Below are 25220 nucleotides of genomic sequence, written 5' to 3'. Positions count from 1 at the left end.
CTGGTTTGCTCTCTCTGAGCTAGAATTTCGAAGCAGTCATAATAGTCAGTGCATCTGATTCACTGTCAAATGAGTGTTTACAATCTGCAGTGATTAAAAGCGTTGGGAGTACATTTGTTAAGTTTTGTGAAGTGACATGATGAGCAGCAGAGGAGACAACACCCAATGGCTAATGATGAGTCAGAAAATACTAATCAACCCTCAAGAATGTGTTGGTTTTTTTTGGCTGCCACATTTTACCCTGCATATGTTTTTATGAAGATGTTGCACAAAGACTGCTAGAGACATTGTAAATGAAAAGAACAAAATAAGTATGTTTATGTAATGCTTTCAGAGTAAAATTATTTAGCTGATTACAAAAAAAGTACACCGATGAATTAGTCTGGAAAAATTGCAGCTGTACTTTTCTGTTTTTCCATGTAAGCTGTCCTCAGATAACCTCTACAACCAAAGCTTTCTACAGACACTAAAAGATATACGGAGCCAGTAAATCAGGCAATAAGTTTTGCACTGAAAGCTTTATGCACAATAGAATTGAATAATAGCTCCTTATTTATTCCCAGTGTGACAACTCAAACAAAAACACAAAATACATGCAAGTTAAAATGTGGTATGATGATTTACGCAGGGTTTCCTTGTGAATTCTAATGATAATGAGATCGATTCCAGTTTGCAAGTTTTAATTCCACAGCAAAAAAAAATCTTTTTTGATTAAAGTGTTGGTTAATTTTGCTCTTCAATACAAGCTTTGTAGCACTGAATCACTTCAGAGCTATGCAGCACCACAAAGAATTTGCATATTTGATTCTTTTTTTTTTGGCATTCCTTAATGAAAATAAATAAACAGTGTGCAAAATTTCAGATTTTGATTTGGTTTTGATTTTAATTTATTGACCTTAGTTTTAATTTTAAAGAATATTGTACAACAAACCAAACAAAGCATTCAGGAGTTTAAAAACTTTCTATCAAAGGAAACCCAGCAGATTGTGTCAACTCGTTGTTTACAGCTTTCACTTCAATTGGATGAACACGTAGCGACAGAAAACAATCGCTGGCACCGTCGCTGTTTACAGCAATCCCTGATACTGAGCGTAAATGTAACGACAGCAGAAAGGAAAACTCCCCTTTAACAGGAAGAAACCTAAAGCAGAACCTGACAACAGTCTATCAACACAGAAGCACTGTCCCAGGAGCACTTTCTATTCTGAATAAAATGACTGGTTTGCTTTTGCATTTATTTGGGGTTCTGTGTGTGTTACACCAGCATCCACTGGCAGAGCTCTTCTTGTTTTGGCTAGAACCATGTATATTTCAATCAAATCACATCCTGTGACAGAAACTTGCTTTTCCTGCCAAAGGTCGATTGATCTAAGAACTCCTTGAACCTTCTCTTGGGGACTCACCCGACCAACTATAATTTTAGAGCAGTAAGCAAAACAAAAGACACTAACCGAGCTGAGGTTTAGCTATTTGTGTCTTACCTTTCCTCTCCTCGCATTGCCTCCATCTTGGTCTTCCCATTGCCAGTCCACTCCTCTAACAACTCGGCCACCAGCAAAGATCCCTCTGGCTGTGATTTTCTTTGACTTGCGACGTGACTCCAGAAGTACTCTGCTCAAATGTACAAACGGAAACAGATGATAAAAAAAAAAAAAACTATATTCACTCACACACCTGACACTAAAGAAGAGCTGCTTGGTTTTGCTGCTTTTGCATTTTGCACATTTTCACAAATTTGGCATCGCTAATAGGATAGGTAGACTTAGCCTGCTCAAATAATTTGTCTCAAAACTTCAGCTTTGATTAACTTGAAGTTCCTAAGCAATTTCTTTTTCAACAGTTTCTATAAAAAATGTAATGAGGTGCACAACAAACACACCCCACCAGACATCAGGAAGAATGGGAGGTGGGGAGACCTCCAGTACCCCGGTGCATTATGCAACGTCTGCCTCGGGGGAAATAAAGTCAAACTAGAATGAAAATAAGGCTGCCAGCTGCTCAGCTTTGTGCTTCATTTATAAAATTATAATAGGCCAGAAGTCTAGATCACTACTCCAACACTGATGGTCAATATAAAATCAAAAATAAAAGTTAATTAGAAATGAAACTACTTTTAAAAAGGCCCCAGATAGCAAGTTATAGCAACTTAATAATTCCTAATAATGAAATTTGCCTGAAAAAAAAAATTGACATGGATCGGCCACCGATCATAATCGGCCGATTTCCGTGTATGATCGGTGATCGCCGATCACGGTCTCTTGTATGATCGGTGATCGCCGATCACGGTCTCTTGTTGCCAATCACACAAACCGATCACATGCATCTCATTTCGCAGCCTGCCTGTGCAGCTGGTCTCCTCTTTCCTTCACACTGCGCAAACGCGCAGCAACAAATCCTAAGCGATGTGGAACTATAACGCACTGCGTGAATGAGGACGTTTGCTTGTTGCAGCGGAAAATTGAAGCATATGGGGTGAAGCAGGTCAAAATGCATCAACACGACGAATCTAATATGGCATCAAAACAATGCAATACTTGACAGAGTTTGGCTACAACAAGGCTCACTGCAGTAAAAAAAAGACATACTGAGGATCAGATAGCAGGTAAAGCAGCGCACAGCTACAAACACTCACCCGGATTAGCATGACGGTCGGAAAGCAAAACAAATAACCTGCAAAATTATTTAAGTCTTCGAGCTGCGATGTAAGACGCTGGTTCTGCTCTCGCTGTTGAACCACTGCTACGCGCTACAGGTAGTAATATTTCACAGACGTAGCGCCGCTTCTGCTCCACCTGGTAGTGACTCTCACACCGAACCTCTGCTTAAAGCTGCAGCATCTAACTTAAAAAATACATTTTACATACGTATTAAAACTTTTGCTGACCTAACATGAGACAGATAATCTCTGAAAAAATAATTGATCTCCTCTGCCTCCTCCCTTTTCTGCATAATTACTCCACTCAATCAGAAACAGCCAATCAGAACTAGCTGATTACTATCAGCTAGCCGCCATGCTATCAGAAAGGTTTCATTCAGTAATTCAGGTGGCTTAAGGTGGGTGTTTATTGTAATGGATCCTGTATTTGCCTTTGAATGTTAAGTTTTATACTTGAATTTCTTTGGCAATGTTGAGAGGTTTTATTTTGACTTTTTGCATTATTTAGCCTCTTCAGAGCCTTCATATGTTTTCAGTCTGTTAAAGATAGTATTACAGATAGCAGTACAATTTGCACGATGCCTGTTTTTTTCTTGGAAAAAGTTATTAAAAACAAATGTTTGTCTAAATAAAAGGTGAATTCATGGTTCCTTTTACCACATAATGTAACTGGTAGTGCTTTTGATTAAAAAAATAATAATTATGTGATCAATATCGGTGATCTGCCCTCATGGGTGATCGGAATCGGTATCGGCAGGAAAAAACCTGATCGGCACATCTCTAGTAATGACCAGAAGATTAGTTTCAGTTTTTAAATTAAATTACAGAAACGCATAATTTTTCCAATGAGGTATTTATATACTGAGAGGTACTTGTAGTCTTTTTGGGAGTTATTGAAGCTGTAATAACCAGATTATAAAAGAAAATCAATATTTCAAACCAATGTCAAATCATTTGTCTCAATACTAAACGTTAACATTCAAATATTTGAAGAATATTTGAATGTTTAGGGACTGTAAAAACATTCTTGTAAAAAGCAACTACAAAACTATTTTTGAAAATGTGATTTTCATTTTATGTACAAGCTGCTTCAGTGCTGTAATTTTTGTTCTGAATAATGCTGCCTCTAAACTGCCGTCTGTTTTCATATGATCCATTAAATCTACTGAAACATGAGAAAATGCTATTCAAGTTTGAGTGCTATTCAAACTTCATTATTGCAAAGTGCTTAAAAGAATGTAACTAGACTTTTTCACTAGTTTGCTCAAGATTGAGAGATCCTGGATGGCTGAATCTACATCATCAGTTAACAGCAGAGGTTTAGGAAGTAAACCATAAATGTGTTAAAAGCCTAAAGATTTAGTAATTCACTGGGATTTATTAAGAATCTTTATAAATGATTTTAGGATCATTTTAAATCACAATGTAAAACTTGCTGACCTCTATAAATAATCTCAGCTTTTTCATTTATGCTTAATATCCCTAATTATAGGCATGTCATGAGGAGCGTTACAACATGGCTGCACACACTTAGAAAAGTCATCCACACTGATAAAGAAGGCTCAATCCTCTCACATAAACAAAATATCTAGAAAAGTTAACATGAGATGGATTTTCTTTTTCTATTAAAAGCTCTGAATCTTAAAATAAGACTAAACAGTTGCCTGGCAACTGAAGGTTAGGAGCATACAGACAGATTTCCATTGCCTCTTATGCAAGCATACAAAAAGGCTTCTCAAATGTCACACACTCGCATAAGGTAACAAAGCCAGAATGAAGCTCTAAATGGTCCAACTGATCACAACGAAGAGCGGGGCTTGCATTACTTGTTTAAGCCAGTTTATCTATGGAAGTCTAATGTGGCAGACAGCAATGCAGAACAAACCTCTCGCTGCCTGGGGTGGTGATCCTGTAGAATCGGTGTCTCAGGTGATGCTTGTCTCCATGGTAACAGGTTGTGCAGAGGTCATAATTGGTGCACTCTGCGCATTTCCAGCGAATACCAATGATTGGCTGTTGACGACAGGTGTCACACATGGTTCCATCATGCTTGATACCTAAGGGGGAGTTTGTATTTATGGGTTAACTGGTAGAGATTGTAGTGTGCGTGCGTGTGTGTGTGTGTGTGTGTGTGTGTGTGTGTGTGTGTGTGTGTGTGTGTGTGTGTGTGTGTGTGAGTCCATCTCTGCACTCTGTCAGAACAACAATACATGCATTCGGTAAAGGGCACAATTTTTAGGGCATATTTATAATGTGCATAGTTTTTAATATCTTAGCTGCAGTTTTAAAAGCAAATAATTGCGATCATGTCTGACTGGCTGCTTTCGCAAACTGTAATGGTTTTCTTTTGCAATGTGACTCATCCTTTAGAATAACAAACAATAACTACAGACAACTTCTACTTCGCCTCTGAATAAATTACAAGGCCTAAAACAAAAGGTCATTACTGCTAGTAATTGGGAGTATAAACAGAAGACATTCAAGGTATAATAATGTTGCATTATATATTTTTTTATTACAGGGCAGTTACAATAGTCAATCTGTACCAACATTTTTAAAAAGTTGGAGTTTCAAAACTGCTTGAATTTTTTTCAGATATGTTGTTGTTCCTTGTAGCAACTGAAAGACAGCTACTTAACTTTCAGAGACAAACTACTACCTCTGTCTGCAGCACGTTTTCCGCATTTATGAGTTATGAGGCCTACAATTGAAAACTCGGAATTAGTCAGAATGTGAATCAGCAGGCTGGATCTCAAAGAAAACCAGACATCTTAGCAGCCTGGAAAAGTCTGACCTCTAATTTTTACTCGAAGCCATCATGAAAAAGAAACTCACACCAGCAAATATATATTTTGATTGACTTAGAACCCTCCCTTATGTTATGTGTTTTGTGCTGGATGTTATTTTAAGGTCCTAGTTTGTCCAGAAGGGCTGACATCCTCTTCACCCTTTGCCAATTGTTTCTAAAAAACAGAACATCCCAGCTGACTCTGGAGAGCAGAGAAAGGGCTGGGCCAAATAGCTTCGCAACCCTTAAAACTGAGATTTTATGAGGACACACTTGAATATGAAGGGAGTGGTGGTGTTCTTGCAAATACACTCACTACTAAAAATATTTTCTGTTACCACATTTCTAAGGGCACAATAACCATTAATGCCTATAATCAAGTGTTCCACTGCATTGCATATGGTACTGTTAAATGATAAATGTAGCCAAAATATGTCATTTAGTAGTTTTGTTGTGATTACACATAGCTTGATGGTTTTCTTACCGTCATCACATGTATGGGTATATTAAGTCATGTTTGTTTATGTGGTGATGTGTCAACTTCTTGACAGAATAGCACAGTCTCAGTCTGATATTTAACCACTACTTTCAGTCTATAAAACTGGCTCAACTGATTTTGAAGCAGGAAAAGCAGTAAATGTGCATCTCTATTATGATGCATTTTTCTTCATTTTAAGTGTACTTACAACGGCATTTACTTTCTTTTACGCATGATTAGTGGCGTAAAAGTAGACGCAATGTAAAAGCAAAAACGAAGACCTGCTTACTCTGTGGTTGCACCAAGCAACTTTGATGTTGGTTTATACTTTGATGCATTAATGGGGATTATTTTTCTATTCCTTCAGTTTCATTTGGATTCCAAACAACTATCCACCAAAACAAGCTACAGCATATTCTTTTTTTTATCTATAATACCAGCAAGGACAGTCTGATAGGTGAATCTCCAGTTTTCAGTCTTCAGCGATATCTTAATATAGATATTAGTAGCTAGCCACTAATTAATTGCGTCTTATAAAAGAAAAGAAAAAAAGCAAGTTCTCTACAGCAACAAAACGATGTGTACGCGCGCACAACGCAAGTAATTGCCGCCATGTTTATTTGTTTACAATTTACATTCACAGAAATGAAGGCTAACTGAAGAGAAGGCTAAAGAAGCCTTCTATTCACGAAAACTCAACTGTTGCACCGTCCGCCTCTCAGCGTCAGAAGTGCAGCAAAAATAATTCAACAAATAAAGTTACCTGTTGGAGCACTGTCTAATATTCTTATGTCGTAAGCTCCAGAGCAGCGGTAGTTGGCAGCAGTTCCGTTATCCCAAACAACGACCACTTCTTCTGGACTTTCGAAACTCCTGACGGTGCCGACATGCCCCTCTCCACCATCCTGCTTCCCCCACTTCCAGTCGGGTCCGCGGACCACTCTGGCTCCCACTCCTTCCATCATCGCCCGGTTGTTCCTGCCGGTGGTCATTTACGAAAAGAGCTCGCAAAACAAGCACACAAATTCTTCCACGTTAGCGAGCTAGCAGCCTGTTAAGAGCACTGGGTAGGCAGACAGTTTCCCAGTGAGGTGGAAGCAAGTCCAGACAGGAAAGAAGCCGGAGAGAAAAAAAATCCACAAAAGCTAACCTGCTGGCTAACCCAAGGAGGGTGCTGGTGGATCCTTCACAAAAACTACAAGCTAACGTTATCTACAAATCAATACTTGCTGTGTGATATTATCGAGAAGGAAAATCTTAACAATCCACAAACACTATTCAGCAAGCATATCTTCAGTTTGCAAACAACCACTCAGTTTTCATCTCCCCTTCAGTTTACACACATTAAAGCCACCTCTTCAACTTAGCAAGCTAGCGAACACAATGCTACAAATAGCAATGCTAACAGCACAATTTCTCCTGGCTTCTTGTTACTGAGAGCGAATGTTCTTCTTTTCGTGGCTGCTTATCCGTATCGTTACTTTTAAAAGTGCACAAAAAACATCCAATGGGTTCTCCTTTTTTTTTGCTCCAGCCTGCTCCATGGGATCAAGTCAGAGTGTACGCGTCGCCATTATTCTCAATCATCGTTCGAGCCTCAGACGAGCAACAACTAGCTACGGAGATGCACGATGAAGCACGAAGACGTGAGCCGAGCGGGAGACCGCCTGTTTGATGTGGAAATATAAAGAATGACGTTGAAACATCTACAAGCTGTCTACAAGCTTATGCCTGTCAAGGCATAAGCAAAGCATATTTAAAATATATTTATTTCATACAATCCTGGGCGTTTCCTAACTATGTGTTATACATGTTCAAAAATATCATTGTATATGGGCCTATTTTAAAATATAAGAAAGGCATAAGTATAATCTCCTTTTCAGTTAATCTTGTTGACACCCCCAATCATTGTTTTATTTTAGCAAAAGAGTAGAACGCTACATAAGGTCCCACTGTGACTTTGAGATATCTACATCCACTTAGAACAATTTAGATGGATTTTTATTGTACATGAGTAACCTGACTCACTTCCCAAGGTGACATGGCATGGGGAACAACTCAAATATTCAGAGAAAAAAAGCTTATCTGTTGTACCCCGACATAATTTTCAATTTCAATTGCTTTCATCATCCAGTTAGAGACGACTGGTCCCCATCTGCTGTGCAAACATGTCTGTCTGCAACTCCTAACTGTGTTCTGAAACATTGCCTAGATCTGATATTCTAATTAAAATTAGAAGTATGGTATTTTCAAATTATGGCGCTACATATCACAAGGGCTAAAATATGTTTCTATGTAATAAACCAGACCAAATAAGTCGGTCAGAAAACTAAACTTGCCTCCACTTTGTATTGACTTCTCTTTTAATAGCTGAGGTCAAATAAGCCTTTGTGTGAGAGTCAAATTAAGCACTACTAACATTCCACTAAGTCAAGCAAATGAAGATGTAAACAATCTTTGTGATCCATTGATGGCTTGTTGGTGGTGGGCTTAACTCAAAACATCCCTAAATCAGTGTTTTTCTTTGGGCCCCGCATAATCTTGGGCAGGCTTTGATTGAAACTCATAAATACAAATTTGATTATAATAAATAAATAAATAAATAAATAAATAAATAAATAAATAAATAAATAAATAAATAAATAAATAAATCAACTAATATGCTGAATGAAATACTTAATACCAGACTTTATCTGAGAGGAATATACAAAACCTCTCCTCATTACATTGTAACTTAGGTGCACAGTAAACTTCTAAGGTTTTAGCACAAGACAACCCAGTCTCTGTTGGGTTGTAATGTTGCCTCAAGGCCCTTTGGATTTCAACATGTTCTCTGTTAATTAAATTACAGTGGATTACCACACGGAGAAGCTGGAGCATCTGGGTCCCTTGTGAGTCTGCAGACACAGTGACATTACTAGCTGTGTCATCAGTTTTAACCGTATCCTACCACTATATTTAATCGATTAATTAATTTATTTTTACTTTCAAAATCAAAAACATTTATTATGAATATTTTTACTTAAAATACCATATTAAGCCGTAATTCTGACTCTCAGTCATATTTCTGACTCATTCGGTCTTCAGGCCAGAGGGGGTGTGATTTAAAATCAATGGATAAACAGAGTCATAAGTGTGAGTTTCATGGTGTTGATTTTGTAAATCATAAATGTGATTCATAATAAAGAACTATGAAATTGCTTTGACTTTATAGCCACTTTGAAACACCAAATTCTTACACTTAAAGACATAATCACCAAATTATTTATTTTGACTTTCTAAATCTATATATAGTGTCATAATTATCAGGTTCAGTCACAATTTAGTAAAATAATATCTATTTGAGATGTATTCAGAAGTTTGACCTTCAAAATCCTAATCACAAGATAGAAAGGGACAAATAAGAGATTTGAAATGTATAATACTCACTTTAATAAATGACAGGTAGTCCAAATTATGAGATTCAATGTCATAATTCTACATTTCAAATTCATAATGATACAATTCGGTTCTATAAGTAGGAGGTTAAAGTCAAATTTAATATAAACCACATTAATATTTGGAACTTTTTGCCTTGGTCCTCATACCACTATCTCACAAGTCTCACTTCTTTGAAAGTGGAAATAATGACTTTGATTGTTACATATCAAATTTATCCAAACAAACCATGTGCAATTACTTTTCAATATAGTGGTGCCTGAAACAGACACTTCTTGACTGAAGTGTCTAAATAATTATTTTAAAAATAGTTTAAAATCTAAATGCTCTTTTTCTTTTGATTTTTAGAGGCAAAGCAAATGAACCCATTAAAACCACAAAACCACACAATAATAATTAGCAACTGTCACATTCTGGAAGTTTCTGACGCATTTTTTCACAATTGTACAGCAACGTCAATATAGATCCATGTGGTATAAATTATACCACATTTATATTATAACAATTATAATCAGATCAATTTAAACATGTGCACCCTCACTTTGTGGCCTGCAGGGGGAGACAGAGCAAATCTTATCCGTGCTGTATGGCTGGCCGGTCAAAGAGCGCCACCTCTCGCTTGTCCATATATTCCACCCCTCCCCAGCTCCCCTTGACCGTCTCCTTCACAGTTGGTTCGCAGGCAGACGCAGCTGAATCCCAACTGAGCTGGCCGCTGTCCTTGCTCCGAGAGAGACAAGAGCAACCTTGCAATGATCTCGCTGGACTTGAATTTCAACATTCTGACAAGGGACCTTTCACATTATTTGGAAAATCAAGTGAAAGTTGGGCTGTTCGGTTCGGGAGTGGGGTTGTCTCTGGTACTCGGCTTCAGCGCAGCTTACACCTGCTATTATTTAATTTCGGTAGCTAAGGTAAGTCGATGTTAACGCGATTCCGCACGTCAAACAGCTTGCGTGTGTTTAGATGTGGGTAACAGATGTGGATTTATCCTTGAGGAGCATCCTTCGGCGGTGAGGGATGAAAGCCGAATGGTGCGTTCACTGACCGCAGTTTCTGCCGGGAACTGCACATGTGCCGCCGAAATAGACAAAATACATTTGTCTTGTTCATGAACACGCTGCACATATATGTATTAGCTCCTCAATAATGACTATTAGATGGCGAGACCAGCCGAGTAAGGCCGATTTTTTTTTTTTTTGCTGGAAACCACTGCTGTGTCGACAACGCTTATTCTGCTTGAAGGGTTTTATGTAACACATGCTGTTGCCATCATTGACCCGGCAAGCTATGGATACTCAAATCATAGATTTCATGCAATAGTGACAATAATCTATTACACATGGCCTTTAGGATAATGATAAATGTGTATGAGTATCGTGTAATAGTGGGTTGAAATATAGGCCTATCTGGTAAATGATGCGTTTAGGGTTTTATTTGTAAAATTGATTAAAACTGAGACAGACTGGCGACCTGTCCAGGGTGAACCCCGCCTCTCGCCCGGAATGTTAGCTGGAGATAGGCACCAGCAACCCTCCCGACCCCACTGAGGGACAAAGGTGTAAAGAAAATGGATGGATTAAAACTGATAGTGGCTATTCCAATAATCTAAGGGCGTTTCAAATTGAAATTTAGCAATATGATTATGGATGATAAAGGATAAAACATCTCATTTAATCCTAATACATCACTAAAAGTATTTGTCCCTAACATGTCTTTTGTATTTTACAGTCCCATTCAAATCATCAGTGATAGTCTATTTAAAAATCATAGGTAACCCAAGTAAATAAAAAATTAGCAAAAAGAAAAAGCTCTCCAATAAAATAACTACATGAGTAGGTAACCCACAACCCTTTGTTATTTTATGAAATAAATTAAAATGTGATTAACCAGATTTTTAAACTTCTGAACACCTATGCATTACAGCCTTACCTGTTGAATCAATCAATCACTAAACAGAACAACTGACAACAGGAAGTAGGTTAGTCCTGAGCTGAGGAAATTCTAGGACAGATTATAAAAAAGTAACTAATATCAATCAATCAGATAAGGTGCGACATCTCAAAATTATCTTTATGTATTATTTAGTAAATTTATTGCCTTGAGCTTTTAAATTTTTTTTAAAAACAGTTTATGTAACTTTTTAAGATGAATAAAATAACATTATTATTTAAGATGAAAATGTTGCTTAAATTATCAAACCAAATAAAATTTTATTGGTATAGCACCTTCCACCAACAAGTGATTTACATAATAAAAACACAAAACTACAATGTCATAGAACACACAGACAACAGTTTACAAGTAAATTTAAGGAAACGTAACTTCTAACTATGTGAGCTTTAATAATCATTATTAATGCTTCTACCTTGGTTAATTTCATAGTGTTTTGTATAGTCATCTTGTATTTTGAGATTCTATAAATTCTTCTTTTTATCCTTATTACATTATCTTAAATATAACATGATATTTTTATTATACAGCAAAACTATTCCCTTTTATTTTACAGAAACCTCAACTTATTTCTGGGGGTAAGAAGTTCTACCAGTTTCTAAAGGAGCAATGTCCAGTCGTGTCAGAGACTTACTACCCCACATTTTGGTGCTGGGAGAGTCGCATTCAAACTCTGCTGAGACCTTTTGTTACAGCCAAACCTGGTGTTGTCTATAGAAAGTAAGTTCTTTTCCATTATAAATTGTGTACCACATAATTTGTTGGCTGTTAATCTAATTTCAGTTTTTGTACTTAAATGTTTCAGGTCAGATTTTGTGGTCTAATTTTGTTCACTTTACCTGCTGATATCGTTTCTTGTGAAAGCTGAAATCAAAACCCAGCTGAATTTAAGAGTTAGAGATAGTTTAATTTGTGTTAAAGGAAAAGCATTCTGTAATTTAGGACAATTAAAGCGCATGTATGATTGATTTAAAATGTATTTAAATGTGTTATTGTTTGCCTATGTAAATGTGGATTTTCTATATTTACAATACAAAGCATTTTTTGTGAAATGTATTCTGTTCTTGTTCATCTTTGTGGTGTGACATGCTTCAGTCCTTTATGACATATGAAGTCTTCAGTGTCAAGTTTAAAACGTGTCACATGTTTTGTATAAAGGTAATACCTGAGACTGGTCAGAAAAAGAAAGAAAATCTAATTTTATTGCTTTAAAAAATGGATTTAGGGACTCATAAATCTGCATAGCATTTTGTGTACAGTAGCTTAATCCCAGATTAATCTGTGTTTGATCAAGATTTGATTACAGTATTTTTGAATTGGTCTTATTTTGATTTAATTTGGCTGTTTAGGTTTTACATTATGGCAAAAACAAACTGTTGATTTAATTGTAAATTTTACTTTCTATTTTAAATGTAACCTCCACTGTAGTCGGTCCCAAAGACATTCAGTCCCCATGTTTTGATGCTCTCTTTTGTCAAGGTGACTTGTATTCCCTCAATGCCCAAGGTAGGTAGTCATCCTAGTGCAGATCTCTTGATATCAAGCTGGGTAAGAACAACGGTTACATTTGCTGAACTTAGAAAATTTCCTCTGGGAACAGCTGGACAATCTCCCAGGGCTTTAATGAAATTATCCAAGGTTGACCCAAAGACGGCCAATGTGAAATCCGTCCTATTTGTAGTAAGCTTTCGGGCTGAAATTTCACTCACCTTGTTTTCTGATGGGAGGATTAGCGATGCACCTCCTCCCACTTTGTGTGCAGGTTTCTGTGTCAGTCCTTCTTGACTTTAAAGTCTTACCTCGGGTGTTTATTTCGGGGCAGGTTCTGTAATTTCATGCCGGTGCCTCCACCTAAGGCTGGCCAAGCCTATCACTGGCAGCACAGCATGGCTTTATGTCCACTGCAGTGTCTTAAAAGACTAGATCCTCATTCCAGCCTACAGCTGTAAAGTGCAGTAACTGAGTGGCCATAAGAAGCTAATGGTGCATTGCCCTGCTCTTTATCCGAACTGGCCACGTGTTGCAAAGTCCACTGAAAAGATGTTCACGAGACAAATAAGGCAGCTGTAAGTGAGCGCTCTGCTCATATATCCAATTCCCCTCTGACCGTCGGCTCTGGGATGGATATAATGAAGTAATCAGTTTACCTGGAACTCATCTGAAGGCTTAGATTGTGCAGAGGATGGAGTTAATCACCACTTTCCCACTAATTTGCACGATTTCCCATCACCATTGTTTGTTTGTGTGTTGTGAGCATGCCTCAGTATTCCTACGCAATCTGGAAGAGAAAATAAGAGTACAGAAAATATGAGTTTTTCCCAACTTTATTCTTCAATGTCTGAAAGTTGTATCCATTGTCAGTTCGTCCATCCATCCATCCATCCATCCATCCATCCATCCATCCATCCATCCATCCATCCATCCATCCATCCATCCATCCATCCATCCATCCATCCATCCATCCATCCATCCATCCATCCATCCATCCATCCATCCATCCATCCATCCCTATAATGGTCCCTCACATGGCATTTATACATCCATTCATCCTTAAGTGCTCATCGCAGTATACATGTGTATAATATCACAAAGGCAAGAGACTCTAAAGAAAATGGGAATAATTTTAATCAATATTGTCATCTCAATTTTTTTTTTACATTTGTGTTGCATTTAAATATTTTCCGGATGTCATACAGTCCTATTTATAATTATGTTTTGTATTTACACCTTATTATTTTGTTTGCATTTCTTTATTTTGTTTGTATTTCATTTTAACTCATGTAAAGCACTTTGAATTGCCTTGTTGCTGAAAATGTGCTATATAAATAAAATTACCTTACCTTACCTTAAATTTGACTTAAATATGACTGAATATTCTGAAAATTAGTCTGGAAGAGAGTTTGAAAGTGAGAAGTTTGTAGTCTCCCCTATGTTTGTGTATTAGTGGACCAAAGATGCTGATAGATACAGATGCTGATGCAGGGTCTCTTTCGGGAAGAGCCATATTGCTGAGTTGCGTCTCTCTTGTCTCTGCAGCGAGCTAATCAAGGCAGCAGATGGAGGACAGATATCTGTAGACTGGTTCGACAACGATGACAGCCTCTTTTATCCCGACCCCACCACCAGGCCCACAGTGCTGCTTCTTCCCGGCCTGACCGGCACCAGCCGAGAATCCTACATCTTGCACATGGTCCAGCAGAGCCGGGATCTGGGTTATAGGTGGGTGCATGGTCTTGGCCAAACACGCTGGCTGCGGTCCAGTGCTGAGCAGACATTCAAAGACACTGAATCACGGGCTGAAGCTAGCTGTGCACTATGATATCATCTGCTCTCTAGCCTGAATATTCTGCAGGCTTTCAACATTTCCACGCAGTTTTTCTTGACTTCTCCATTTTTAAATGTATTAATCAGAAACAGGATCTCGTGTTAGTGCACTAGCAAAGTGGGCAGCTCAGGCCTTTCTAAAGCGCTTTTCTTGTAAATTGCCAAACGTTCCAAGAGCTTGAAGAGTTGCATAGGGATGCAGTTTTTATCTTCACTTTGTTTTCTTCCCATCTCCAGCAGCTTGTCTCTGTGTTCCCTGCACTCATTCTTTCACCGGCTTTGGGATGACATGGAGAAAGAGAGCCGGCATACTCAGCATCTTCCACCCCTCACGGTTGTCCATGTCGCTTAATTAATTACAGCTTATCCCTGTACAAGCTTTGCAGCTTAGTTCCGGCCAGCTTCCGTGTCTGTGCTGCAGAGCGTGTTTAAGCGCCCCTCCGTCTCTGCCCCGCCTCCTCTTTTCCCAACGTGCTGTGTAGCTTCACAAATGCTGCTGACTTACACTGTTAGAAAACAGCAGGACTGACTCCGACACATGATAGATGACTAAGGAAATGTAGGGAGGAGAGATGCTGATGTTTTAATTTGTAGTACATGCTTTTTGCACAGCTGGACCATTTATCGGACCTCATCATATTCAGAATGTATTTTTATATTAAAATAATTTATTCAAATTATGCTTTCCTTTTAAAAGGTGGTGGTTTTTCCCCATTCTAAAAATATATAAATGTGGTTAGTGTCTATGAGTTCTAATTCTAGAACCTAGGAAGAAATACTTTAGAACTTTCGATATCTTTTTTCACAGTTTTTGCCAAAATTGTCTTTTACAAATTCTTCACAAGGGGAAAGACAAAAGGACATGCAGTTTTAAGTAACGGCAAAATAGGTGTTGACCTTCATAAGTCAGGATATGCCTTTAAGAATATAGCAACTCATCCGAGCAAGTTCATATATAAACTCTGAGCAGTTTATATATGGTTAAAACAACTGTAATTGTGACAAATTAAGCGCTGGACAAAGACCAGAATTTATTCTCCAACCACACACCTCAGGGAGGAACGTAGGAGATGAGAAATTAAAGTTCAATGTTAGAGAATTTTATCAAAGAGCGGCATCTCTTGGTCAACAATTCTCAATAAAAACCCATATATTTTTAGACATTCTACCAGGGCTGCTAGCTCTATAATGAAATATTTGTTGAATTTACTGAGTAAATAAAGATGAGTTCATTTGTATATTGATATCATTTATGATAGTCTGATCATGTACAGTTTATGAAGAAGCTGAAACCACAAAGATTTATGAAGTTATTTCTTGTTTTTCTCTTTGTATTACAGATGTGTGGTATTCAACAACAGAGGGGTTTCTGGTGAAACACTACTGGTAAGTGTTCATGAGGTGTTTTGATTTTCAACGTCTCATTCAGTATTAAACCATTTTTTATTTCCTTGGCTTATCACCCATAATACAGATGCGCTACAGGGCATTACGGTGAAACTGGTGTGGCTTAGTTTTCTGTGTCAGTGTCTCCAAGAGAGTTCACAGAAAGACTGCCTGGACTGAGCACAGACAGCACAGTTTCACAGCAACGATGAAGACACTTTATTTTAATGCAGATCCTTAGAAAAATAGCAGCACCGAGCACTCCGACACCTGGCGACATCTGTCCTTTTACACTGGAGATATATTTAGCTGACAAACGAAACCCTGAGCTGGATGGCACTTTAGCTGCTTGCATGCAAATTCTTGCAGTAGAGTGGCGACATCGCCGTGATCTCGTCGTACTGCGCCACTGCAACTGGACCAGGTTCCCAGCTAAACCTCAGTTGTATTTATATTACCCACAGAGGGTTGTCCACAGTCAAAGATTCCTCTTTGTGGACATAAATCAGAATAAGCCGATATGATTTTTGTGGTTCTGTTTGACTATATTTTTTAATTCGCTTTCAGGATTCAGATATTGGAAAAACACTAAAATAATGCATCCAGTGTCATACAGGTTGATGTGCTGTGACTCAAACCGTTGTACTGCAGTTTGTCTCAAATGTTGTTGACTCAGCTGTATTTATACACAAGAAAGGTGTTGAACCCCGTTACCTAGGAACTGGATCAAGTAGTGGGAAAAGAGGAATGTTCTTGCTTCAGTTGGTATTTGTGCTAAAGACTATGGAAATGAAATAGCCTTGGTACAGCTGTGCGTGTACAGTTACAATGAAAGCTTTCTATTGTTTGTTATGGCCAGTAGTTCTGAATGGCCCACTGTGTTCAGGATTTTCCTGCCACAAATACGCATTTTATAAAGGATTGCATGGTGTTATAGATTACAATTAGATTATATGGTTACATGGAGTAGTTAGTTGTTATATTTAGATTGTCATTAAAGTTGCAGTATATTTTAATATTTTAGATTATTTTAATATTTGAATCAACTCTGGCTGGATATTTGAGTACACTTATCAGATTTGGTAGATGTCATTTGAATTGATTGCTCTCCTGCCACTGACTCAGCTTTCAAGCAGAGTCCAAACATTTTCAAAAGGATTTGAATTTATTTCTATTCGGGTAACAAATAACATGCACCATACATTTATAGACTAAGCTAATTTGCAATGCCTGTTCCCAACTAGGCTTTAGGTAACATAAAACAAAATTATAACGCAAAGTTTAGAACTCAGAGGTCATGAATGTTCTTAAAAGTTTAAAGCTCTACCACCTGGCCCATTCCGAATCAAGCTTTGATGTATGTCAGAATTTGTTAGAATCCATATTTTGACCACACTGACATAAGGTTGAGCAAGAAGGATCAATTTGGAATTTGGTCCTGCCTCATTATTCCATCCAGTTTTTGCAGTGCACTGGTGCCTGTCAGTTCAACGCTCACCATGTTGCTGCCTCCACCGCGCTTGACAGTTGAAACAATGGATTTAAGTGGTGAAGCCTCTCCTTGACTACTCCACTCACGATTCTTGTCATAGTGACCAAAAAGCTCAACAAAAGCTTTCCCACCTCAAAGACGTTGAAGTGATCACAAAAAAAGATAAATTGCCAAAATACCAGTGGAAACATACAAAAAAAAAAAAAAATGGTGAGCAATTATAAAAATGTTTGATGCTAATAAGGACTTTGCTAGTGAAAAGAGAAAGCATATTTTTTTACTTGACCTTTACTAATTTGTAAATTTAAAATAGACCCCCAAATCTATACCCCTTTTACATTGTTCCAATAATTCCTTATCAGAAGCAACTGTATGTTGTGGAATCCTTCTTCCACCCTGAGAGAAATGATTCAAATCTATCTGCAATTGTCCAGAGCTATTCTGGGCAGTTTATTACCATAACTACACACACTGCATATATTTGATTGTTCTTGGGTTATTTAATAAGTTCCTAACCATTTGAAGAGTTAACAAGACAAATAGTAGAGGAGGAAAAGCCACAGGTTTCTCCTTGAATTCTAATTGTGGAGGCCTTAAAAAGCTGAACAGCATCCTGGGAAAGTGTCCTTGTTAAATGGATTCTGTCAGCCAACTGGCTGGTTTTAAATATTAAGTAACCAGCTCTAACTGATGGCACTGTTTGGGGGGCTGAACCGTTTGTTTTTTGTTTTTTTCTCCCCAGGGGAGAACACAGTTATTCTTATGTAATTTTCAACTAAACGATAATGGCTGAAATTTGTTAATATTGGTGATAAAAGTCATCCATTGTATTCATATACAAGAGATTTAAGAGCTAAAACATATAACGTGCTTACTTATACATAGTTGAAAATCAGCTTTCAGTTTTGGGTCTGCTTTGAGATGTGCAACGTGCTGAGAAAAACATAAACACAAGTAAATGTCTTCACGTGTTTCTAGACATATTTCAGTTTAGTAAATTCTCTACTACATCTCCCAGTCATTTTGTGAATCTTTCGTTTAGAGGATTTGACTGAACAACAAAAAGAACTGGACATGCAACAAGCAACATTTGAAAGACTAAAGGAAAAAAACTAATCTGGATTTTTTTTTTTAAGCTTTGCCAGCATATTTCCGAGGTTGGTTATTAAAAATTGAGAGACACAAATGTCTTTTCATAGGATAAATATTAAACTAGCTGTTTCTCTACCTCTGAATCTCTCACAGTACATCTACAGTGTAACATATTCATGCACAGCTAAGTAAAGGTGCTTGTACTTGCAACTGACGAGTTCGGATTTCTTTTTCCTCATCTCAGTTGATGCTGTTTGCAAAACAGAGCGCGTTATGTGATGAAAGCTGCTGAGATTCTAATCAGACTTGAACATTTGTTTAAGCTGCGGCTTGGAGCGCGTGCAACTTGCCAGCAGCCATTAACTTCAGCATGACATGACTTTTAGCTATTTTAATGGGGCAATTGAAGCTGATGGCAGTCAGTGATTATTTGAGTGTCAAACAAGAATTGAAAGAACAGGAGCAGCTCTTAAAAATATATTTCTTATCTACATTACAGCTCTAATGAGTGAACAGCAGGTCCAACAGCTATGAAACACTGAAGTGTTCAATTGGAAAATATCCTGTTGTGTTTGTATTGCTCTACTTGTTTACAATGGTTTAATGCCCGATAAAAGAAAAGTCCAAAAAGATTATCATGAGTCAGTACTTTGTAGAATCGCACTTAGCTGCAGTCACAACTATAAGTCTTATAGGAAATGTCTCTACCAGTCCCATATACATCTCAAGAGCAAATTTTATGCCAATTCTACTCTGGAAATATTGGACAGCAACGATCTTTGAATATATTGACATAGGCCCTTGTACCTCTGGTTGTATGTCTGGGGTCCTTCCCCTGCCTAAATATGAAAGTCTGCTCCAATTTCAAGTCATGAAACAGCCTCTTACTAGCTTTATTGGAATATTGTCTTTCGTTTTGCTCCATCCTTCTTCCTTAGATCTCCATAACGTTTGTCCTGCAGATGGAGAAGCAGACCTTTGACTCAGTTACCCTTCTGTCCATTCCAGACCCCGAGGACCTACTGCGCCGCTAACACAGAAGATCTGGAGACTGTTATTGATCACATCCAGAAAACCTATGAAGCAGCTCCAATGATGGCTGCTGGTGTATCCATGGGAGGGTAAAGAAACATTCAAGCGCCGGTAGACAGGACAAAACGTTTCAGTGATGATTTTGGACACTTTAGTGCTTTAAATTGTTTGTCTCAGAGTTTAGTGCTGCGTGGCAACGCTAATCACTAATCCCTTAAATTGAGGGATTTCTTTGAAATAGAATCCCTGTTTTCCTTCAGATCTCACTCTTTCTACATCCAGGATGATGCTGGCCAACTACCTGGGCCATAAGGGCCGGAAAACCTGCCTGAAAGGGGTCATAGTCTTCTCAGCAGGCTGGGATGTGTTTGAGTGCACCGCGTCACTGGAAAAACCCCTGGACCGTTTCCTCTTCAACTCCTACCTCACCAGCTGCCTACAAGCTTCTGTGCACAGGTCAGTAGGGGCCAGAGCAGGATTAACACAAGCCATTAACACGCCACAGAAATGCTGCTCCCAAAATACTCTCACAAACAAGCACTTTTAAATGTTTGGCTGTATAAAATTATTACATATTATACTAACCTCTGAATAACATTAACAGACCCTGCAAATCATTTACCGTCATGATTGTGACATTGCTGTGACTGGAATGCATTGATGGTAAACAAGTTCATGAAAAAAATTATTAAACAAAAACTTACTTAAAATAAAAGAAGTACACAGGGAGCAGGAAGAAATGGTGACCAGGTAGATGAGTGAGTCCAGCTTTTAAAAAAGGGAAGCTTGATCACTAACAAGGAACAGGTGGCTGATCGCTAACAGGGTGCAATGAGAGAGTGGACCTCCAGTAGGGGGCGGTAATGCAAGTAAATGTTGATTGCCAACTGCCATTAAGAAGAAGAAGAAGATCTAATAGCTCTGAAGAATAACAGAAGCAAGGTCGATCCAGTCAAAAATAAGAGTAACTAAGGCGAAACACACAAAACAAACAAATTACATTACAACACAGAAGAAACAAAAACAGCCAAATCCTGACAATAAACAACAAAAAGGCAGAACGTTTCCGACTACACTAAGTCATATACCAGAAGGTTTACTGAATATTTTCTGCAATTATTAAATAGGAAATCTGGAACAAAAAGTCAAAAGTTCTCTGAGATTAAACTAAAAACAAGAAGCTAGTTATGAGAATAATATGTTTTAATTTCTGGACGTATGCTATTGTTTCACACTCACTGGACAAGAAATAATGTCAGGTTGGTCAGTAAAGATCAAATGGAGAGCAGGGAAAGTTACAGAAATTGCACATATTCTTCTGATTTTACATCCTGCTGAATTTAATGATCGCATGCAGAGAGGGAGAATGTAGGTGTCCAGCAATCCCTGGTGGAGAGGTCACAGAGGAACAGCAGAGGAAAAACTGACTCCGAACATGTCAGAAATGTCTCCACCAAAATCCTTTCTTTTCCATTTTAATCTCAGAGGACTTCTGAATTTTTATCACAAATTTCTGACAGTTTTGAGGGGTTTTTTTCTCCATAAATCCCTGCTTAGTCCTTCTATATTTATGCTCAGAAATTTAGTCGAAGAGATTTTGTCTTTGTTATCCCAACTTTGACATGTTCCAACATGAAGGATGAAAATATCTTAAACAATTATCAGACTTTCTGACATTTTTCTCTGAAATATACTCCTTTAATCTTGTCTCTGGTGTAAAATGGACTTAGTCTAGCTTTGTAACTTTGAGATAAAACTCATATTAGCTCTGTGGAGGTACTGACAGTATGACTGATGTTCCTCCCTGCAGACACAGACCGGTGCTTGAAAAGTGCTACGACATTGACCATGTCATGAAGGTAGGACCATGGCTGTCATGTTTAATCATTTGGAGCCATTTCTTAAACATGGGCCGAACTGAGTAGTTTTACCTGTTCTGTACAGGCAAAGACTATCCGAGAGTTTGATGAGAGGTTCACCTCCATCATGTTCGGATATCCTACTAATGACGACTATTACCGCGATGCCAGTCCTGTGCACAAGCTGAAATCTGTGCAGGTGCCAATGCTGTGTCTGAACGCTGCTGATGACGTCTTTTCTCCATCTCACGGTGAGCTACAATAGTTTTCTTAATTGCACAATTACACATAAATGCTTTTGTGTTGGTGTAGGTGTGATATGCACATGACGCTAGCATTGCCCAACATCCCAGCAACGGCATTCATGTTAATCAGACTCACATGAACTGAAACTGATAGAATCGCATCATGCGAAACCACAGAAAAGAGGGAATTGAATCCATTGTTTTGTTTGCAGCCATTCCAGTGGAGGCGGTAAAGCAGAACCCTAACTTGGCCTTGCTTATAACCTGCCATGGAGGCCACATTGGCTTCCTGGAGGGTCTGTGGCCACGACAGAGCACTTACATGGACCGAGTCTTCAAGCAGTTCGCGAAGGCCGTCATTGAAGAAGGCGGCCTGCTTAAAGACCTCTCCTGATAAGACAACTTAGAGTGGTCCTCTCGTTTCATCGTCATCCATGTTTTTTTCACTACATTCCATCGTTTCTTCTTCCATTTCCATCCTCTTTTTTTTGTTCATTCCCAGCTCTCTATAATTCCTTCCTTCCTCAACACCAAATGTTATTCATCTTTATTGTTTTTTTGCTTCCTTGCCTTGTCTTGATGCTATCTTTGCCTTACATTGATCCGTTCCGTTCCTCCCACTACCACAGGCAGAAAACATCGTTCTTTCTTATTATTAAATGCAGTTCAGTTAAATATTATTAAATGCAAATATTATTAAATGCAGTTCTTCTGTTGCATTTGACATTCAGATCACTTTTACTCTCTAACCGTGAACTCAAAGATAGGCATAGCTCCTCATGTCAGTGCTGAAAAGTTTAATATTTCTCATATTGTTCAACCTAAGAATTTGGTGGTAAACCCGTGCTATTTTTTTTTTTTCCCCATCAAGTTAGCTCAAGTACTGTTTGACTTATGTAACCTTATGTAGTTTTTAGCACTTACATCAGTAGTATTGTATCCCTCAGGGATTTCCTTTCTTTTTCTCTCTCGTTCCTCTCTTTTCTTGTGAAATGTCACTTTTGTCAAAGTGTTCTCCTTCATTTTGCATTGTACTCCACCTTTTAAAAGTAGATGTTAATTAGCAGTGAACAAAGCATAATGTTGTTTCTTTTGAGTTCTAACTGGGCGTGTGAATTATGCTTATGTGCTTTCGCTTAGAGAGGTCAGAAGTTGATTCCATGTCCTATTAAATGTGAAGCTGCTGTTAGGAGACATTTAGCTATAAGGACTGAAAGCAGAAAAAAATATATATATAGATGTACACACCTGTAAAATATTTGGTATCTTTAGATACATATATTTTGGCAGTGAAAGGGGAACATCTCAGAATATTTGAGTGATTCTAAATTTTGAAGACATAAACAGATTCTGCACATTTGGTTGGTCTTTTGTCTGATTAGTTTCAAGGATAAAATTATTAGAATTTATTGTTTTTAATTTATACAAGAATGCCTTTTTGGAGCCATCTCTGTACCTTGACTTGTTCTATTCCGTTCTTTTTTTTTTTTTTGATAATAGATACATGCTTAAACCCAAAGATACCTAGGAGAGTTAACACTGCTTTCAGTTTGCATGCAAATTGACAGCTGGCTGTAGCTTCACATTTAAACAAACATGCAGTGTACCGATGACAATGACAATCTACTGATGTGATTTTGTTTCATCTGAGGGTATATTCTACATGCACTTTTATTTTAAGTTCTTTTACTTTCACGCACACCAAATAGTTTTACAAATGGAGAATATGGAGGAAATCTGATCCATGACAAGGAATGTAAAGTTGCACTATTTAGTTGGTACTACCATGCCTCTAACTGTCTAACGCAAGGCACTTATTTCCTCAAAGCTATGACAGTGAAAATCCTAAAGGCTCAACAGAACAGAGTGCGAATGCCATGAAATTTGTTTTGTGAAAATGTTGGTTATTTCTGTGGCTCCCTGGGCGCTTTATTATACAGCTTGAGTTAAATGAAGTAAAATGTGAGGACGTGGTTTGCACATTGGCTGTCTGAAGTGGTGTTTGCTGCTTTAAAGGATGTGTAGCTTGTATTATTTCCAGTCACTTTTGCTTTCCTTTGCCAACAATGATCAACGGGCTGGCTACCATTAATGAGTTGGCATGGGGGAACTGAACACTTATGACTGGTGGCCAGGATTTCAGCAACAAAATGCATGAAGATAAATTGACTACATTTTCCCGTTGAATTTTACTGTTCAGTTGTTTTGCAAAATTAGCGCATGTTTCTTCATCATCACGTCCTGTAACTGTAGCACTGAAGGCAAGTTTTTTTTTTTTCTTTTTTATTTATGCTGCATTTAATTTTGTACGGCACTCAAAAGAAGACGAGTAAACATTTGTTTAAACTGTGCAGCAATAAGATTTTAAATATAAAATCTGTCTATAGCATAAGTACTACTGTATTGACATTACCATCTTTAGTGTATTATGCTGTATTTATTGAATTATTAAACAAAGTCTAGGTCAATTTGCCTCCTGTTTCCTGTGCTTTTGATTGCTCGAAGCCTTTTCTCTGCAATGTGGGCGGCAATCTTTCTGTGGTGGAATATAAACAATATCCACGCACCGTCCACAATTACAAAGTTAAAGACTTCCTCTCTTTTTCTACATAAGCCATCTCAAAATTACACTGAGAGCAAGGCATTTGACAGTCTGCCATTGGAGTGGGTTTACTGCAGCATTAGCGTGTGACTGCAGGGTCTCGCATCGCAACATTAGCTTTTGGTCTCTGGAATTGACTCAAACTGGCTTAGCAGCTGATAGGATATGCATCACTGCAGTGGTGGATGTTATCCACAAAAGGCTAACTGTAATCCTGCAGTACTCCACTTACCTAAAGTGCAATCCCCCAATAAGTCCACTGACAGAATTTGGTGTTTAGCTAGATGGTATAGGGAGGCATTTGGCTGAATTGACTTGAGTGAATTTGTTTTACCCTGAAGGAGAAAAAAAAAAAATGCTATTTGGTTTATGTACTACATCTCTACTGGTAGGGTTTATTACATTTACAAAGCATATTTGCTGTGTTCTTTGCTTTTTTATTTTTTTGTTTTGGCTTAATCTGTACAAAGCTGCAGTATGTGCTAATGTCATAAAACACTGGGCCTCGTTTTTTACAGATGTCTTATCACACCAGCATTTAATACTACAACCATGCTTATGACCAAGAAAATAGCTGTGATCTGACTATTGACTGATGGTGTTGCATTCTGTTCAAATGCAATGAATGCTATCAACAACTAATCATAAGACCCATTAAATTCAGCCACCCATATAATTCAGGCTGAATTAAATTAAATTCAGCCTACTTCTTTTAACCAGTTAATGCAATAATATTTGTTCTGCTTTCTGTGAAAAACCCACTTTCTTCATGAGTCATGATCATCCAACAGAAGCTGAATCTTTGCTTGGATTATCTTTTTTTTTAGTTTTTGGTAACACAAAGCTACTCTTAAATCTAACTCAAAAGAGCTTAT

At 37.9% G+C, this 25220-nt stretch overlaps 2 protein-coding genes across 7 annotated transcripts in view; one reads left to right on the top strand and one right to left on the bottom strand.

The window, feature by feature from the left end:
* Positions 1-7549, bottom strand: part of mib1 (MIB E3 ubiquitin protein ligase 1) — a 62564-nt gene extending 55015 nt beyond the window's left edge. For 4 of the 6 annotated variants that reach the window (XM_081598877.1, XM_081598878.1, XM_081598881.1 and 1 more), the window contains exons 1-3: positions 6686-7549; positions 4542-4713; positions 1482-1611 (exon numbers count right to left, since the gene is read on the bottom strand). In XM_081598877.1, the coding sequence (XP_081455003.1) occupies positions 1482-1611; positions 4542-4713; positions 6686-6914 (531 nt within the window). In that variant the 5' untranslated portion in view covers positions 6915-7549. The remainder of the gene's footprint in view (positions 1-1481; positions 1612-4541; positions 4714-6685) is intronic. The other 2 variants (XM_081598879.1, XM_081598882.1) reach the window with 1 other exon arrangement.
* Positions 7550-9992: 2443 nt separating this feature from the next.
* abhd3 (abhydrolase domain containing 3, phospholipase) lies at positions 9993-24216 on the top strand. The gene is made up of 9 exons (XM_081598886.1): positions 9993-10274; positions 11870-12033; positions 14350-14532; positions 15978-16023; positions 19616-19728; positions 19922-20095; positions 21450-21498; positions 21584-21749; positions 21956-24216. Exons 1-9 carry the CDS (start codon positions 10113-10115, stop codon positions 22135-22137), a joined length of 1239 nt encoding a protein of 412 aa, XP_081455012.1. The 5' UTR covers positions 9993-10112; the 3' UTR covers positions 22138-24216.
* Positions 24217-25220: the final 1004 nt, after the last annotated feature.

The sequence above is a fragment of the Poecilia reticulata genome, chromosome 17, assembly GCF_904066995.2.
Source record: "Poecilia reticulata chromosome 17, P_reticulata-male-v2, whole genome shotgun sequence".
Taxonomy (NCBI): domain Eukaryota; kingdom Metazoa; phylum Chordata; class Actinopteri; order Cyprinodontiformes; family Poeciliidae; genus Poecilia; species Poecilia reticulata.
Note: the sequence above shows the minus strand (reverse complement) of the source record. Positions and strands in the feature narration are given on the sequence as shown.

Excerpts from the sequence above, each read along its gene's own strand:
- abhd3 (XM_081598886.1), top strand. The coding sequence starts at position 10,113 with ATGATCTCGCTGGACTTGAATTTCAACATTCTGACAAGGGACCTTTCA. Across the intron at positions 12,034-14,349 it reads CCTGGTGTTGTCTATAGAAA|CGAGCTAATCAAGGCAGCAG; the intron begins GTAAGTTCTTTT and ends TTGTCTCTGCAG. Across the intron at positions 14,533-15,977 it reads AGCCGGGATCTGGGTTATAG|ATGTGTGGTATTCAACAACA; the intron begins GTGGGTGCATGG and ends TTTGTATTACAG.